The sequence below is a fragment of the Phyllopteryx taeniolatus genome, chromosome 6, assembly GCF_024500385.1.
Source record: "Phyllopteryx taeniolatus isolate TA_2022b chromosome 6, UOR_Ptae_1.2, whole genome shotgun sequence".
Lineage (NCBI taxonomy): Eukaryota > Metazoa > Chordata > Actinopteri > Syngnathiformes > Syngnathidae > Phyllopteryx > Phyllopteryx taeniolatus.
In genome coordinates this window covers 32349676-32368174 of record NC_084507.1, presented here as the reverse complement: position 1 = coordinate 32368174, position 18499 = coordinate 32349676, and the positions used below count along the sequence as shown (strand labels likewise).

At 48.2% G+C, this 18499-nt stretch overlaps 2 protein-coding genes across 4 annotated transcripts in view; both read right to left on the bottom strand.

Moving 5' to 3' along the window:
• Nucleotides 1-2135: 2135 nt before the first annotated feature.
• On the bottom strand, nucleotides 2136-5525 carry foxg1a (forkhead box G1a). Its single transcript, XM_061777792.1, has one exon. The coding sequence runs from the start codon at nucleotides 4739-4741 to the stop codon at nucleotides 3221-3223; it is 1521 nt and encodes a 506-aa protein (XP_061633776.1). The 5' UTR covers nucleotides 4742-5525; the 3' UTR covers nucleotides 2136-3220.
• A 2755-nt stretch (nucleotides 5526-8280) lies between these two features.
• Nucleotides 8281-18499, bottom strand: part of sptbn5 (spectrin, beta, non-erythrocytic 5) — a 42507-nt gene continuing 32288 nt past the window's right edge. For all 3 annotated transcript variants that reach the window (XM_061775340.1, XM_061775343.1, XM_061775341.1), the window contains 18 exons: nucleotides 18238-18424; nucleotides 17963-18031; nucleotides 17753-17896; nucleotides 17426-17622; nucleotides 17142-17346; nucleotides 16882-17061; nucleotides 16094-16249; nucleotides 14853-15070; nucleotides 14479-14683; nucleotides 13863-14039; nucleotides 13693-13800; nucleotides 12544-13620; nucleotides 12402-12476; nucleotides 12239-12322; nucleotides 10792-10892; nucleotides 10452-10580; nucleotides 10246-10370; nucleotides 8281-10111 (listed from right to left, as the gene is read on the bottom strand). In XM_061775340.1, coding sequence (XP_061631324.1) covers nucleotides 9993-10111; nucleotides 10246-10370; nucleotides 10452-10580; nucleotides 10792-10892; nucleotides 12239-12322; nucleotides 12402-12476; nucleotides 12544-13620; nucleotides 13693-13800; nucleotides 13863-14039; nucleotides 14479-14683; nucleotides 14853-15070; nucleotides 16094-16249; nucleotides 16882-17061; nucleotides 17142-17346; nucleotides 17426-17622; nucleotides 17753-17896; nucleotides 17963-18031; nucleotides 18238-18424 — 3556 coding nt within the window. In that variant the 3' untranslated portion in view covers nucleotides 8281-9992. The remainder of the gene's footprint in view (nucleotides 10112-10245; nucleotides 10371-10451; nucleotides 10581-10791; nucleotides 10893-12238; nucleotides 12323-12401; nucleotides 12477-12543; nucleotides 13621-13692; nucleotides 13801-13862; nucleotides 14040-14478; nucleotides 14684-14852; nucleotides 15071-16093; nucleotides 16250-16881; nucleotides 17062-17141; nucleotides 17347-17425; nucleotides 17623-17752; nucleotides 17897-17962; nucleotides 18032-18237; nucleotides 18425-18499) is intronic.

Genomic DNA, 18499 nt, shown 5'->3' with positions numbered 1-18499 from the left:
TTGTTCAACGAACTCAAGTCCCGAATAAAAGCGATGGAGATGTTTCTTATGATTGCGTCCAAATCTCTTCAATCCCTGCGAGGAAACTCAAAATGTTCACTCGGCTCTTTGTTCATCTTTGAAAAAAAAAAATCACTTTTTTGTTCTTGACAAAAATCAAATTGCCACCAGAATAATAAACACGACGCAAAACATAATCATTGCCTTTGATAGTCTGCTTGTAGCTCGAGCTAAAAAAAAAAAAAAAAAAGAGATTTCTTTGACTCATATCTAAAAAGTGACAGTTAAGAAAAACTATGAATGTACTTTTTGTTGTATGTATTTTCATGACCAACAAAAAAAAAAAATAATAATAATAAATCAGCCTGACAAGAAGACAAACAAGCTGCTGCTGTTATGATGATGATGATGATGATGATGGCGATGGTGGTGATGATGATGATGATGATGAGCGGCGGGCGTACCAAATCAAAGCGTGAACGTTGTGATCTTGCAAAGTTCAGGAGGACGCCAGGAAGTACGACAGCGACCTTTGAACCCGGGATTTAACCCGTGACACCTCCACCACCGAACACCTGACCCCCCCCCCCCCCCACCCCCGTCCCACACGCACGCACACACGTACGCGCAAGAGTTCGACAACGTTTAACGAGGTGACAACAACATTTGAAGAAACGAGTTGGCGACTTGTATTTCAATTCCGAACATCGCCGTCCTCAAAAATGGGGACCAATCATATTTGGCCTTTTTCACATTTAGTTGGAGCATCGAAAATGAAGAATAACAACAGCGCTGAAATGAAATCAAATTGCAACATTTCTATTTGTTTGTAATGATGTTAATGTTCATTTTTCACATTTGACATTTTTCATATCGTGACTGCGTCGATTTGCTTCACAAATGAAATGCGATTTATGACGATGAGTTATTTTGCTTCAAAACATGACATTGGGAAATAATAATATCGATCATAATAATAATACGCTATCTGCGTTTATTGACATTCGACATATTTAATCCGATCAGGATATTACATACGGCACGCGCATTTCACATTTCATATTCATTATTAGTCATGACTTATTTTGGATGTAACCTTTATGAAATGCAACCATCGAAATATATATTATATCATATTATTACTGCTTTCTTGACGACTTCGTACGCGTGTGTCCTAAATCGATTCTTTTCGTACGCGTGGCATTGAATCAGAAAATCTAAAATAATCCCCCTTTCCCCCTTTTTTGCACATTTGTAACAATATTTGTACTCAAAGAAATCTATGACTAATTGCGGATTGCTGCGGAAAACGTCGACGTCGCCCCAAAGAAAAGCAAAAAAAAAACAACCACAAAAAAACATTCTTGCGCTCATCATCGCGTCGGAACCGATAAAAGCAGCAAATATCGCTTTGGGTTCGGCGCGCACCCCGAAAACCACCATCAATAATATTCATCAATAACATTCGGATTATCATTCGACTGAACATAATCTATAATAGAAGCTCGGCAAACTCGCTTTTGTTTCAACTCAAAGTTGCTTTTTGGTTAAATTCGAAACGAAAACGCGGGAGCAAAAACACACAAGTTCCTTCCCGGTAACGGAGAGCAAATGGGGAACCATTGACATTTGTCTTTCTTCTGTTATTTTATTTGACAGCAGCCTCGCGAATATTCAAAATATACTTTTACAATATCTACCAATAAGTGACTCCAAACATCATCATAATAATAATAATCATCATCATCATCATCATCATCACAAAATGTCTCGTTGAATTGCGACGTTTTACGTCATTTGTGAGCCTGAAATCAAAAGTTTCTGTTTGTTTTCATCTTTGGAAAAAAAAAAAAAACGACTTGCTCAAATGTTTTCTTTCAAATCTCGTTGGAACTTTGATATTTCTTCTCGTTCTTTAGCTCTTCCGGTATTTTTTTAAATGCATCATTTACATTCCTCGTCATGTCGACATTTTGTGGTGTGTTTTTTTTTTGTGTGTGTGAAAATCAGCAGACAATTAAAAATGCAATTAAAAGAACAAAAAAAATAATAATCCGATGTGGCACCGTGAGACAAAAAAAACAAAAAAACAAGTAGAGATTTGAAGTAAATCAAATATTTGAAGTCACAAAAGATACATTTAGATTTGTTTTATTCGGGTAAGTCAGACAAAATGTATTAATAATGTATTTTGTTTAGTAGCAAATGAATGCAGAATCATTCCAGAAGAAACTAAATCTATTGATTTTATTTTCAAGCTCAGGACAAACTATGTTGACATCAAGGACAATACGAATTTGTGAACAAAAAAATTGTCATAAGAGCACACTTTTGGAAACATTTAATTGTTTTGATTTCTGCAAAAGACCCCAAAAAGAAATAACAAGGTGACGTCATCACGCGGCGCAAATGCTCTTTCTTGCTCACTTTTTTGTTTTGTTGTTTTAATGTAGAAATAGGCTGACACAAATTCACGCGCACGCGCGCGCACCGAAACCGAGCGAGCGCGCGCGTTTTTTGTTCCACAAAACAAAACCGGAAGCCGTGTGACACACTTTGATGTGCCGCTAACCTACATACGAGGACGCGCATTGTTGATTTCTTTCTCGCTTGCTGAAACAAATATCAACATGCGCGTGCACGTCAGCCCAAAAAAAAAGGAAGAAGACAGAAGAATTTGAACAAGGTCAGCTAGCTTTATTTCGTCAAAATTGCAACATTTTCCGCTCCTCTCTCTTGTTTTGTTTTGAGGTCAAAGCGACACGAGACGAAAAAGAAAAAAGAGAGAAAAGAAGAAGACGTCGAAAGACAAGCAGAAGAACATTTGGGGGTCCACGAGACCAGCAGACAAAAAAGAACAAGAGGCTCGCTGCGCGTGCGTGTGAAGTTGGACATTTCTTCAGTCACAAATCGGAACTTGCCCAAATCCGAACTCCGCGTCACGTTTAATACTGAAACATGTTCAAGTGTAAATGCCGGGGGGCAAAAAAAGCACACGAAGCAAAAGTAACATTCTAGGAGACGCGACGCGACGCGCGCACTATCAACACACAAGTCCAGAACAGCAACAATAACATTAACAATCATTAGAATAATAATAATATTACAAAATACCTGGAAACTTCCCGGTTGTTTGTTTGTTTGTTTTTTTTTTTTTTTTTTGTTGTTGTTGTTGTTGTTGTTTCTAAATGTTCCACTTACAGTTGCCGGTTCCGTTCCGTTAGTGGATGAGCGGGTTGGGCGCGGAGGCCTGGTTCTGCTGCGTGAAATAGTCAGAGAGTCCGGCGGACAGTCCGGACGGGAAGGCCGGCAGAGAGGCGCCCATGGGCGGCCTGAGGGAGTCACAGGAGGCGGCCTGCGGGGAGCCCGAGGCCGGGGCCCGGCCGATCTGGGTCCCGCCGCCGCCGCCGCCGCCGCCGCCGCCGCCCGGCGTGCCGCTCACCGGGACGTGCGGGAAGAAGTAGCCGGTCTGGCCGGCGGTCAGCAGGTTGACCGAGCACGGGTTGAGGGAGTAGGTGGCGCCGGAGCAGGGCACCGACAGGCCGCAGGGCACCGCCGAGGCCGCCAGCGCCGCCGCCGTCAGGTGGTGCGTGGCGGCGGCGGCGGCGTAGGGCAGCTCCCCGCCCACCAGCCGCTCCACGCTCAGGCCGTTGGGCGGCGGGGGGAAGGGGTGCCCGGCGCCGTAGGACATGGGGTGGCCCGGGTAGGCGGCCGCCGCCGCCGCCGCCGCAGCCGCCGCCGCCGCCGCCGCCCCGCCGTAGCCGCCCGCCGCCGCGGCCGCCGCCGCCGCCGCCGCCGCCCTCGGGTGGTGCAGCGAGAGGAAGGGCGACACCGGCCAGTAGAGCGAGCCGGCCCGCTCCATGAAGGCGAGGCCGCCGGACGCCAGGCGGGCGCCGCGCTTGAAGGCCAGCTTGGCCCGCGAGGTGGTGGAGCGCCGGCGCAGCTTGCCGGTGGTGCCGCCGATGAAGACGTCGTCGCTGCTGGGGTCCAGCATCCAGTAGTTGCCCTTGCCCGGGTCGTCGTAGTGGCGCGGCACCTTGACGAAGCACTTGTTGAGGCTCAGGTTGTGGCGGATGGAGTTCTGCCAGCCCTGCTTGTTCTCGCGGTAGTACGGGAAGTTCTTCATGATGAACTCGTAGATGCCGTTGAGCGTCAGCCGCTTCTCGGGACTCTGGCGGATCGCCATCATGATCAGCGCGTTGTACGAGAACGGAGGCTTCTCGAACTTGCCGCCGCCCTTCTTGTCCGCCTCCTTTGCGTCTTTGCCTTCCTTCTTGTCTTCGGGCTTGTCCGCCGAAGCCGCCGAAGCCGCCGAAGCCGCCGATGCCGCCGATGCCGCCGATGCCGCCGATGCCGCCGATGCCGCCGATGCCGCCTCGGGCGCTTCCGGGCCGGCCGAGCCTAATTCGGGCCCCGCTGCGGGATCGCCGTCGGCTTCCGCCTGCTGCTGCGCGGCGGCGGCGGCGGCGACGGCGACGGCGACGGCGGCGGCCACCGGCTTGTGCTCGGCGTCGTCCCCGCGGTTCTGGTTGTGGTTGTGATTGTGGTTCTGGTTCTGGTTGTGGCTGTGGCTGTGGCTGTGGCTGTGGAGGTTGTGGACGTGGTTGTGCAGGTGGTGATGGTGGAGGCGGAGGCTGTGGTTGCGGTTGTCGCTCTGCACGGCCTCGGGCACCAGGCTGTGGATGGTGAACGACGGCTTGGGGATCATTTTCAGCTCTTTGCGTTCGCCCATGTCCAACATCACCGAGCGCGCCGAGTCGGAAGTGAGCCGCCGCCGCCGCCGCCGCCGCCGCCGAGTGCGCGAGCGAGGAGGCGAGGAAGAAGGTGGGGAGGGAGGGAGGGAGGGAGGAAGGAAGGAAGGACGGACGGACGCATGGACGGAGTAGCGAAGTTGTAGCCCAACAAACTATTTCATGCGCGCTTTGGGGAGAAAAAGGCAAACACGCGCGCGCGCGCGCGCGCAGAAGGCAGCAGTTAATTCGGCAGCCGCAGCGGCGCAACGCATCGGTTGGCCCTTCCTGCTCCTCGGCCAATCGGCGCCGCGTGAGCTCGCGGTCCGCAGCCAATCGCGAGCCGGCCGAGGAGGCGAACGGTCGCGCACGATGAGGCCGACGGAGTCGATTCGGAACCGACGCCGGGCGACCGAGTCGTCGGTTCCGAAAAAGAGCTCCTCGAAACGAGGAAAGCGCGTTCGTCTGATTCGACACGATGGAAGTTGCGCGTGCGCGTACGCGTGCGGGATGATGTCAAATCCGAACGCGGCGCGCGTGCCTGTGACGTCAACGCGGCCGCGCGCCTCTTCGGAACAAAACTTTGGACGGCTAAAAACTGGCGCCGTCATTTCTTGCAGTGAGGGAAACAAGCGATGACGTGCCGAACAGGTCAGACTCGGGAGTTCACAAAGTCCAAGTACTCATTCAACTCTTTATGGAACACCCCCCCCCCAAAAAAAAAGTCCAAACTCAGAAACCGATTTTCGACGGATTGAAGTTCTGAACTTTGAGAAAGTCAAACGTGCTCATTTGGAAATGTACTTCAGTACAAATATGTTTTCTAACTTACAGAGTCAAAGTAAAAAGAAAATAAATCACTCAAACTTAGCATGAACATGAACAATATATATATATATATATATATATATATATACATATATAAATTCATTTGCTAGCACAATGTTGTTGCTATGACAACTTCCCACTTCCTGTGTACACCTTAAATGTTTCCTCCGAGTTTCGTTCCCGTCGGAGGGCCTCAAAGGTCGTGCGTCGTCATGGCAACTGACGCGAGCACGGACGAAGATGACCTTTGAACCGTGGCGGCACGTTGCCAAAAGGCGGGAAAAGGTTTTCAAACGTCTCCACGAGGTCCGAAAAATACAAAATCCAAATCAGTCGGGAGGCGGTCCAGTCTTCGTCTTAAGTTTCTAGTCGTATTCGCTGGAACGAAGGGTTTTATGCCCTGGTTAGCTACAATAGAATTTAATTTATTGTAGTATTGTAGTAAACAATAATAATCAAAAAGATAACAGCAAATGAGGAATAGTGTCAGAAAGAACAAACATCATGTCCACGACGTCATTTTAGAATGTTTAGGATCATCACGAAATAAAAAATATATCCATCCATCCATTTTCCGTACCGCTTCTCCTCCTTAGGGTCGCGGGGGTGCCGGCGCCCGTGCCGGCAGACTCGGGGCGAGAGGCGGGCGACGCCCCGAACCGGTCGCGGCCAATCGCGGGCCGCACTCCTCAAAATCATTCAATCCCAGATTTCTTTTTTTGTTTCATTTTCTAAAACAAATCTAAACTTCTACACGTACCTTTTGTTGAGCTGAAGTCGTAGTTTGAACTCCGAACAAATGAGAAATGTGAATTGGGACCGCCCCTTGCGCGCTCAGCTCGCTTTCTTTCGCGACATTCGACAATTTGTGGCGGAGAAAGACGGCTGTCGTTTCCCCCCCCCCCCCCCCCCGGTGAGTACTGATTGTTTTCATTTGTTTTTTTACAAATAAGCTTTCCCAAAAGAGCGCGAAGACCGTTATGGGCTCGCTGGCTAGCTAGCTATGCTAGGTTTAACTGCTAAGATGGTCGACACTCGAACGGAGTTGGAGTAGGACTACTCGTGTTTGTGGTCACTCTAACTCGTGTTTGAACTGCAGAACGTGCACACGTACGAACGGGAATTATGAACTCATTTTATGCTGAACTTCTTTGGGCCGTATGAATGCAAGGCGGGTCGGGTCGTTTGTGGGGCATTTCTAGTCCAGTATATTGTATATAGCAGATTTTGTGTTGCGTGAAATATATCGGGGCGCAAAAAGAATTGATTTGAGACGAAGAAAACGGGTTTGGCTGACTCAATTGTATCACATTACACGCGAGTACTAAGTTTGAATTGGAGTTACACAAATAAAATGGATGGAAAATGTGCCCAAAATGTATTTGTGTTCATCCAATGAGTCATTTTTTTTGGACTGTAGAAACAAACAATCATTCACACCTACGGACAATTTAGGGTCTCCAATCGACCGAGCACGCACGCTTTTGGGATGTGGGAGGAAAGCGCAGCACCCGGAGAAAAGCCACGCGGGCACGGGGGGAATATGCAAACTCCACACAGGCCAGGCCGGATTTGAACCCCGATCCTCAGAACTGTGAGGCAGATGAAAACACACACACACACATATATATATATATATAAATAGTTATATACATATATAACTATATATATATATATAAAACTATATACATATATAACTATATATATATATATTTTTTTTTTTAAAAAAAGTTGTGCATTATAGCTTTAAAGTTATGTTATGTCCTTGTATTAAATCTTCCTAAGTCTGTAAAGTCTTCATATTGAGTCTTTGTAGTCTTCGTATTAAGTTCATATGAAGTTTAACTTTATATTCGGTCTTCCTTTGAGGAGTCTTCATTTTGAAGTATTTCGATGTGGTCTCTTGCATGAGGTCTTAAGCATTTTTCAAAGGTTAAATCTTCACATTGAGTCTTCCTGTTAAGTCTTCATCCACATGTTAAGCCTTTGAGTTAAATCGTGTTCAGTATTTGTGTCAGTGTTGATATGAAGAGTAGATTTCATTTCATCATCTTGAACATGTTCGGCCTCCATATGAAATATTTGCATTCCAACATTTGAGTTGAATCTTCGTGAAGTCGACTTCCGTGGTTTCCTCAAATGTTTCTTTTCCCACCAGGGCGTCGTTTCGAGCACAGCAACGGCGCCTCCCAGCGGCCAACGGAAGAACAACGCGCATCTTGGGTTCGACACTTCAAAAATATCATTGTTGATCAAATATTTTGTTCAAAAATATTTATAGATGTGAACGTATGCATAAACATGTGACTCCTGCAATTGTAATCACAACTTTTACTCAAATGATTATCATCTGGAATATAAATGATCCTCTTTCTGTCACTGAACATCACATTTCAGTGTTTCTCTAGCAACGTTGTGTTGCCTTTGTTTTAGATGCTCGAAAAATGATCATAAAATATGAAAAGTATGTAATATGTTTGCGTTGCCTATGTACAAGCGTCACCCAGGAGCTTCTGCAAAGGGCGACACTGACATCATGTGGCCAAAGGCTGAACTACACCCTGAAATGGACTTTTTGTCGTTGTTAAATATGGATAAAGACTGCCAAATAGCTAAGTTTCTTAAAGAGACAAAAGTGATGAAAAAAGCTGTTGTGATGTCATTTCTATGAATGATGATGTCACCCATGTGATTTTTGTAAATGAAGATTTCGTGACAAACGTTCAACTTTCATCTATGTTTATGAATGACAGGTCACGTGACCACGAGCCGATGACTACACAGGCGTGTTCCATTGGCACCGCCCACCATATTTGATTGACAGCGACATACACAAAGCCCGCTCAATAAAATCTTTAGGAGCAGTCTTACTAATAATGATAAGGATGATAACTATCGAGCGAGTGCATGAATTTTCATGGTCCGACTTTGGCAAATGTAACGACTCAGCTTATTTAAAAAAAAAAAAATAATAATAAAACATTTTAACCTGCCCTCTGATATTGGCTGGAAAACTGCTAGCTTGTTTCTGTGCTCATAGTCTTATTTTGGTGGCATCTCAGTGTCAAGGAACTATGTTGAAGTGAGTTGAGGAGTTCCATTCAGACACAAGTAGTGCCTTGCCGCCATTTTGAGGCATCTTGGTTCCGAGGAACAATGTTGAAGAGAGTTGAGTTTCATTTAGATATAAGTAGTACTTTGACAAAGGTAATTAAATTTGCGAGGAATAAATGCTGAAAAAAAACCTCGAGCTGTCACCTTATCGTGGTGGAGGGGTTTGTGTGTCCCAGTGACCCGAGGAACTTAGTTGTCTGGGGCTTTATGGCCCTGGCAGGGTCACCCATGGCAAACAGGGCCAAGGTGAGGGACCAGACCAAGCACAGCTCCAAAAACCCCTATGACGACAAGCAATTCAGGAAGATGTTTTCCCTTGTCCGGACGCGGGTCACGGCCTTCACGGTGGGGCTCGAAGGCGAGCGCCCGGTGGCCGGGCCTGCACCCGGAGGGCCCGGCCGGGCACAGCCTGAAAGGGTAACATGGGTCCCCCTTCCCCTGGGCTCACCACCTAGGGGAGGGGCTACAGGGGTCAGGTGCAATGCAAGCCGGGATGAAGCTCGGTCATCCGGCAGGATCTCAGAGTAGAGCCGCTGCTCCTCCGCATTGAGAGGAGCCAGATGAGGTGGCTGGGGCATCTGATTCGGACACCTCCCCGGTGAGGTGTTCAGGGCACGTCCCATTGGGAGGAGACCCGGGGACGACCCAGAACACGCTGGAGAGACTACGTCCTTCGGCTGGCCGGGGAACGTCTCGGGTTCTTCCCCGGAAGAGCTGGATGAATCGGCTGGGGAGACGGAAGTCTGGGTGTCCCTGCTGAGGCTACTGCCCACACGAACCGACCTCGGATAAGCGGTAGAAAATGGATGGATGGATTAATGGATAAATGCCAAAAACATTTTTAAAATGTTTTAAGTTTGCTTATATATGCTACAGGATGGCGCCAAGGCACTGCTTTTGTATTAGACAGGGGTTTGTCCTGAGCACAAAAACAGCAAAATTGGTGAGTTTTTCAACAAATAACAGAGGCTAGGTCAAAACAAAACAATGTACTGTCGTTTTATTGTTATGAATCATTCAGGCACTTGATAAGCTTTGTTGAAGTGAGTTGAGAAGTTTCATTGCTTTGACACTGCAATTGAAGTCAAGCTGACTGAACAGCAAAGATTTGCGAGTAATTAATGCCAAAACCCCTTAAATAGGTTTAAAATTGCCCCAAAATTAAAATTAAAAGCACAAATTTTGCTTCATTATGTGAGGTTTTCAGTGAACAATGAAGGGTGGGTTTAAAATAAAACCCGCATTGTTATGGTTAGGAAATCAGGAAGGCACTTGATGAAAACGTGGCTCATGTTTTAGACGGGTTATCGTCGGAGAGTTCTACTTCTTGGTAAAGAACCGCTGGAAGGCGGAAATCTTGGTTTTGCCAGCGTTGTCGTCGACGACGGGCTGCTTCGGCGGCGTGGGCGGAGCTACTGAAGGGGGCGGGTCACCTCGCCCTGGTGATTGACAAACGACAAAATACGCTAACACATTAGCATGCTAACACCCCCGCCTCTGCGGATACATGAAAGTCGCAACGACTTTATTCATGAATTAGCCGTTAGCCCGTGGCTAATCTCAGCTGTCCGACCTTCGGCGAGGGCCTCGCCGCCCTGCGGGTAGCGGTGCGTGCGGTAGTACGTGTGGGGGGGCTTGGGGGGGCCTCGGCCCTCCGGGAACGCTCGTCTCTCCGGGCTCTCGTCATGTCCGTGACGTCTGGGAAGGAAAAATATCAAGAAAAAGCAAAACAGCCGAGGAGACGCACTCGCCCATTGAATGAAAGTTACGGGTCGTCACCTCGAGGGGTCGGAGGGCTCCGAGGGGTCGGCGGGGTTGTGACGACTTTGGCTCTGCAGCGTCTTCAGCCAAAGCTGCCGGAGGTCCCGAGAGGACGCCGCGAACACAAACTGAGAGCCGTCGTCCAGGCTGGAGACACATACGCAACCGCGCACACAAAACAACACAACACACACACACAGAGATGCGCAGACACACGCACGGATCCACTCACAAATAGACAAGCGCGCACACACAGACACATGCATAAACATGAGCATGCGTGCACACACTGACAAAGAGACACACATATTGAAGGCTCTTGTGTGTGCGCGTTGCGCGGTTGTCGTGTTGTACTGACGTGACGGTAAATGTGTTGTCTTTGCTCCTGAATTGAGCAGCAACGGAGTTTTCCTTGCAGACGGCGCCCGGCAAGATGACAGGAGGCCACCTGGTGGCACCCTAAGGAACGACAGCACACACGTCAACACCCTGGCAGCGCCGCCATCGCTAGCCAGGCTAGGCTAGGAGGGGCGGGCTTTCCAACCAGGGTCTCAAATTTGGGTATTAAGAAAGGGTTCGGGCGTCAAATTAGAGTTTCAAGCCTGCATTAAGGTTTTAAGGGAAGGTGAGGGTGTGAAATTAGGGTTTCAAATCAAAGTTATGGTTTCAAATTAGGGTTTTAAATCAGAGTTTCAAGCTTGGGTAAATTTTTCAAACAAGGGTTACGGTTTCAAATTAGGGTTTCATGTCAGGGATAGGGTTGTGGATTAGGGTTTCAAACCTGGATTAGGTTTGTAAACAGGAATTGGGCTTTCAAACAAGAGTTAGCAAGGGCTAGGGTGAAACATTAGGGTTTCAAATAGCGGTATAACGATTCATTCGTTATATCGACGCATCGATTTCTATTCCTACGATCCAATTGGATCGGTCCGTGCTCAGATAGTTAGTCTTCCGGACGAAAAGGTATACATTTAAATCGTGTTAAAAGACAATCTATCGATTGATTATCGATTAGCATTTAAGCACGGCAGACTTGAAGACAGATGCGTGTGTGTGTGTGTTTTAGCACTTTTAATGAGAAAGACGTCACCGTTAAATTTCGTGTCTGTGACGTCACAGGGGATCGTGGGAGTATCAAACAGTGTTGTTTTTTTGGGGGTGGGGTGGGGTGGGGGGGGGGCGCTATTGAGTGGCAAACCACATCTCGCTGCACGGCGCATTGATCACAGTGCTAAACTTGACTAAAACATCCTGCGAAGCTTAAATCGGATATTCATTATATTGGTTGTTTATTGTATATCCGTAATTCATTTTAGCTGATACCTTCACAAGAAACAAAAGGAATTTAGGAAATTTCACCTGCACTGCCCAGGTATTTATTTCACCGTAACACTGCTTGAATTTTGGGCTGGAAAGTTACTTGAATCGATTTCAAGCCACTGAATCGTTTCGGCACGGATCGTTCCAAATGAACCGAGATTGTCCTTGAATCGAATCGGGAACCACGAATCGTGACACGGATCAAACAGTTGTTCAAACGTTTCGTTACACCCCGAGTTTCAAATTGGGGTTCTGTTTTAAGACTTAGTTAGGGTTTGAAACAAGGTTATGGTTTCAAACAAAGAGAGTTTCAAATGAAGATTTCAAGACAGGTTTGGTGTTTAAAATTAGGGTTTCAAGCCAGGGATAGGGTGTTAAGGAAGGTTTTCAAATTAGGTTTTAAAAGTTAAGGTTAGATTTTCAAATTAGGGTTTCAAGCAAGAGGTAGGGTTTCAAATCAAGGTTTCCAACTCTGGTTACCCGACCTGTTTGGCGGCCTCTCGGTCCTCGAATAAACGCAGTTGGTCTCCCTGCAGCACGGCAAACACTTCCTCCCAGTGGCCCCGCCCCTGGCACACCAGCAGCCAATCACACTCAGAGTCAAGCGGGCCAATCAATAAACAGGCTGCGTGCATAGAATGCTCTCACCTTGGCTCCGCCTCCTCCTCCACTGCCTCGCTTCAGTTTGATCTCCAGAGTTCCCTCCAGCATCCTGCTTGTTGCCTAGGTAACAACAGCTAAAGTGATGCATCTCCATGGCAACGAAAGCATCACTCAAATCCTGACTCACCTCAGCAGCTTTTTCTTCGGCTTCTTCTTCAGGAGGAACCTGAGCAGAATCCAGCAGATCAGGAAGTTGTCCGCCGAGTGCATCCTGTTCCTGGAGGTGTCTGCTAGTCGGACGAGCAAGGAGCTCTTTGATAGGCCCAGGGGAGTCAGGCGGGAGGGGAGGAGCCTCCCGGTGGATCGGAGGCTCACTGCGGCATCTCCACGCTGGAGGAGACACCCTGGGCTTGGGAGCCAAAGGAGGCTTAACTGAGGGACGAAGAGAGGAGGAGTGAGGAGGTCCAGGAGGTGTCATTGCGGATGGAACCAAAGGGCTGGTGTCCTCCTCGACCTTCTCCTCCTGGTCAAATGTCCAAGGTGGATTGGAGGGAACTCTGGAGGAGGCACTGGTCTCGCTTACTTGCGAGGAGGACAAGCTCTGTGGAGCTTTTAGATCGAACGTCTTCCGGCTGGCAGTAGGTCTTGTATCCGGCAGCTCCGCCTTGTCAGAGTCGAGAGTTGGACTGGACGAGGTACTGAAAGAGGTGCTGGTCTGGCTGACTTTGAACGAGGACATTTCTGGAATTTTTGGGTTGGATGCTTTCTGGAGAGATTGAACTCTGGCAGGAGGGCTTCTCTCAAGGTGATCCTCATGATCAGATCTGCAAGGTGGACAGAGGGCACTGGCGTCCTCCTCCATCTCTTCCTGGTCAAGACTGCCAGACCCACTGGAAGTAGTTCTGAATGAGGTGCCGGTCTCACTGACTCTGGAGTAGGAGGAGATCCCTGGAGTTTTTAGATCAGACATCTTCCGTAGAGATGACGTTCTGGCAGGAGGGCGTCTCTCAAGGAGATCCTCGTGATCAGATCTGAGATGTGGTCTGGAGGTGCTGGTGTCCTGCTCAACCACCTCCTCCTGGTCAGAGCTGCGAGACCAACTGCATGACGTTCTGGAAGCGGCGCTGGTGTCACCGACGCGGGAGGAGGAGATCCCTGGAGTTTTTAGATCAGACACTATCCTGAAGGACGAAATGCTGGTCGGTGGTCTTCTCTCCAGGATCGCCTTCTCCTCGTTTCCACGGACACCAAGCCTCCTTTCTCTCTGGGATGAGAAGAGGAGCAAGTAGAGAAGAGTCCTACCGGATGTTTCTTGATCGTGACGTAAGGAACAAACCTGCGTGGTCTTCCTTTGGAGGGTATCGAAGCATTCGCTCTGCGCAGTGATCATGGCCTCCAGGTCCTCCTGACGCTTCAGGAGGTCAACCACGTCTGACACGGAATCCTGGAGGAGGAACAGAAGACGTGAAGGAGATGACGGTGGTGGACTCTGGTTTTGAGACTCACGCCGTAGTGGCCGCTGGTCAGGGAGTCCTCGTAGGAGCTGAGCCAGCGTTCGGCCTGGTCCAGATCCTTCTGGAGGCGCTTCAGCTCCAGGTCCTCCTCGTACGCACGATGCGTCTCCTCCCAGGTCTTCAAAATCACACACTCAAGATCCTCCAGCTCACGCACACGTTCTTCCACCTGTAGGGTTTCAAACCAGGGTTAGGGTTGCAAATTAGAGTTTTAAACAAAGATCAAGAGTTCAAATTTTTGGTTTCAATTGAGGGGTCAAAATGAAGATTAGGTTTCCATATTCACTTTTAGGTTTGAAAAAAAGGTTCAAATTAGGGTTTCAAACAAAGGATAGGGTTTCAAATTTGGGTTTAAAGCAAACGTTTGGGTCGAATTAGTATAATAGTAATAATCAAACAAAGGTTAAGGCTTCAAATGGTTGCTGGTTTCAAACAAGGATTAGGTTTCCACATTAGGTTTAGGCTTTTAAAGAAGGGATAGGGTTTAGGTCTTAAATTGTCAAGTTAGGATTTCGAGCCTAGGTTAGGGATTCAAAAAAGGTTAAGGTTTCAGATTAGGGTTAGGCGACGTAGTTTGGAGGGGTTGTGGCCTCGTGATTGCCTCTTACCTCTTTGGCCATGAAGTTTCCGTCCTGCAGGAGGCGCCGAGCTTCACTCTTGACGTGGCGAGTCTTGTGGGTGTGTCTCTCCAGGTGGACTCGGTACTCTCGGTGCCTCCTCAGGCTCTGATCCGCTTCGCACCCATCGCCACCCGGACTCTCTCCGAGCCGGCCTTCGCCCGGCGCCGCCACCGACGTCTCCCTCAGCCACGTCCTACACATGCACGCACGCGCGCACACACAACATCAGAACTTCAGGATGTTTGTTCTCGAAAGAAAGTCTTTATTCTCCTAAAATTCCAACTTTTTATCCCAACAAAACGAGTCTTTGTTCTTGTCAAGATTCCGACATTTGTGCTTGTTCTCGAGAGAAGAGGACCTACATGAGCTGGCCCCACAGGGCCAAGAACTTGCGCGCGTCGTGGGCCTGCACCAGTACGGCGCGGCGCCGCCGGGCCTTGTCCTGGACGGCCGCGCAGGACGACCGAAGATCGTCCAGCCTGCGGCTCACGGACCCTTCGGAACCAGGAAGACTGCCCCGCAGAGCGGCGCTCGCCTCCCCGAACCGGGTCACCTCGGCAGAGATGAGCACAAGGTCTCGCTGAAGGAAACAAGGTTGGGGTATCATACTGGGGTGCAAACCGGGATTAGGGTTTCGGGATAAGGTTTGGGTATCAAATTGGGCTTTCAAACAAGTGTATCGGTTTTAAATTAGGTTAGGGTAAGGTTTCATCCTAGGTTTAGAATATCAAATGAGGGTTTCAAGTCAGGTTTAGGGTTTAAAATGATGGTTTCAAGCAAATGTTAGGCTATCAAATTCGGGTTTCAAGTCAGGGTTGGGGTTTCAAAATAAGGTTTAGGTATCAAACTAGGGTTTCAAGTCAGATTTAGGATTTCAAAGGAGGGTTTCAAGTCAAGGTTAGGGTTTGAAATCATGGGTTCAATCCAGGGTGAGGCTAGCAAATTAGGGTTTTAGTTTTGTAAGGGTAAGGGTTTAAAATGAAGGTTTCAATTTAGTGTTTCAAACAATGATTAATGTTTCTAGTCAGGGTTGAGGTTTCAAATTAAGGTTAGGGTATCAAATTAGGATTTGCAACTACGGTTAGGGTTTCAAGTGAAGGTTTAGGTATTAATTTAGGGTTTGAATTTAAATTTAGGATTTCTAACCGGGTTTAGGGTTTGAAATTATGGTTTCAATCCACGGTTAGGCTAACAAACTAGGGCTTCAAGTAACAGTAAGGATTGCAAATGAGGGTTTCAAGTTAGGGTTTCAAAGAATGATTAAGATTTCAAGTCGGTGTTGGCGTTTCAAGTTAAGGTTCGCGTATCAAATTAGGATTTCAAACAAGGTTTTCAAATGAGGGTTTGAAGACGGGATTTTCTGTCTTCAAATTAAGGTTGGAGGATACAATTAGCCTTTCAAGCCAGGGTTAGGGTTTTGAGTTTTGAAATGAGGACAAGATACATGATGGGAAACCAACATCAAACATTAGCATGCTAACATCTTAGATTAGCTGTGGAGTTAGCATGTGGACACAACGCCTCTGACAGTGACTTCGGCGTCAGCCGTGTTTGTTGCTAGCATTAGCATACGGACCGACCCGACCGGCGTCCGGTTCCTGACCTCCAGAGCCTCGTGCTGCTGCAGGCGGGTCTGGACGGCACCGAGGTCCCGGTCCTGCTCGTCCGAGTCCAGCGCGGCCTCCTTCTCGGCCATCCAGATCTTCAGCTCGTCCGCGTCGTGATGGAACTGGTGCATCTTCCGAGCCGACTGCAGGTTCTGGAGGAAGAGACTTTTTCAATGTGGTGAGATAAAATGATCGTGCAGGATGATGGGAAGTCCTGGATAATGTGGCCAATTGAAACCCATGAAGACTGCAGTTTTTTAAATTCCTTGTTATTTATTTCCTGGATGACCCATACAATCTGGGGTAGAATGGGTTTCATTGTCGACTTTCGCTTTTCTTTGTTTGTTTGTTTGTTTTCTCATTGATCCGTATTTGAACAAAGGAGCAATTTCATGTAATATTTGCAGTTTCTGAAAGAGGCGTTTCATGCCTGACTGCACTTCAACAAAGCAAATGAAGGACATGCAAGAAGAAGTAGAAAGATTGGAGTATTAGCAAAATGAGGGGTGAAAAAGGTGGTACTGCAAACGTATACAAAATTGTCCAGACAGACTGGACTTTGAAGTGTTTAAAATAAAAATGCATATTTGATAGTGAGCTCGAATAACATTATGCAGTAAATAAAATGTCACTGGGATGACTATTTTGAGTGGTGGATTGGGTAGAGGATTACTTTTGGATTTGTGATATCCTTCAGGTGGGGGTTCAAAGATGAGTGACTGGAGTGAACTTCTTTGAGGAGCACTGTTCTTCTGATCTGGGACCAGGTCATACCGGGTAGTACCTGTTCTCTAGTTCTGATGGCATCTTCCAGGTCATCCCACAGTCGACTCAGCTCTTGGTCCCTCCTGCGGGTCTGGCTGTCCTGCTCCAGGCCTCCACTGAGCTGCTGTAACAAGGCCAGCCGATTCCGACCAACACCTGAGACCTCTGACACCAGAACCTCCAACTTCTTCTGCAGAACCTGCGAGAAAACGAGATCAGAGCTGGTCCAACTCAAGACCAATGAACACCAATGTCTTTCTATTTCTGATGGTCTCAAACCTCCACGTCCTCCAGGTCTTGTCCGCAGTCCTGCGAGTCCACCGCTGCCTTCCTGGAGTCCAGCCATGTTTGCAGTTCTTGGGCCTCGCGGTGGAACACAAACACACGTAGCTGCTCCTCCAGGGCGGAGCGACGAGACACGCTAAGACGCTCGATTGTCTCGAAGAGATCCGACACGAGCGGAAGACACTCGCTGACCGCGTGACTGAGAGGGTGACATCGACAACAAAAATGTAAAGACAAAAACATTTGGTCATGATGTATGTGTCTGAGACGTTTGTGACCTGTTGGGATGCTGCAGGCGGTGCAGAGTTCGCCCTCTGTCACGCAGCTGGTCAAAAGTGGTCCTCTGGTTTTTCAGGTTGATGTCCATGACGTCCAGACGCCTGCGCAGAGCTTCCGTCGCCTCCTCACTGTGACCCACCTCAGCGCTCTCTAACACCCGCTGCTGCTCTTCTAGCCACACCCGCAGCTCGCAAACCTGCACGGAGCAAAATTGTTATTTCGCACTTTGGGTGATTGTTACATGTTGTTGTTTTCACGTCTTGACTTTAACAAGAATCCTAAGGTAATATTTTAGCACATTTTTAACGAGAAAAAAGCGGCATGACCTCAGCTAGGAAAGCATGGATGCTGATCGCGTGCTGGAGGAGTTTCCCCTTTGCCTCCGCGTCTGTCTTCAGGTCACCGTGGAGTTGTTTGAGCTGGTCCACGCGACCTTGGATGTCACGCGACGCAAAATGGCGACCTCTGACCTATTGGCGACCAAGAGGTGAGGAACGTCATGCCGAGCAAATAATTATAAACCATGCTTCCTTTACCAAGCTATGCCCTGCCTCGAGGACTGCTTGGACCAATGGGGCACGGCTGGAGATCTCCTGCACCAGCACCTGGAAATGTTTACTTCAGAAGTTGAACATGTTGAGAGTGAGCAAGATTTGACTCGACTTGCTTGAAATCTAGTGGGGATTCCACCTGACTTGCTTGATTTTTGCCACAGTAACCTGAGACTTGCTTGAAACTTGAAGGTTAAGACTTGGGACTTACCTAAAACATACACAAACGCGACTTGCTCAGTCTAGAGGATGTTCCTGACCTGGTGCTTATGGAGGAGCTGCTGGCTACCGGTCAGAGAGCCTCCATAGTCAGAGGAGGTGACTGTGGTCAGTCGCTGCCTGAGCCAGTCCAGCTCCTCCTCCTGGTCACGGCTGAACTGGAACAGGAGCTGCCAGGCCTCCAGCGTCTCCCGGCGACTCTGCAGCGGCTGGGACAGGCTGTTGTACCTGCTTACAAACACACATACACATTACTCAACAAGTCCAAATATGTGCACAGGAAGGACTCCAGCGATGTGTCTG

Bases quoted from the DNA above. Each gene is read 5' to 3' on its own strand.
- foxg1a (XM_061777792.1), bottom strand. From the start codon at position 4,741: ATGTTGGACATGGGCGAACGCAAAGAGCTGAAAATGATCCCCAAGCCG.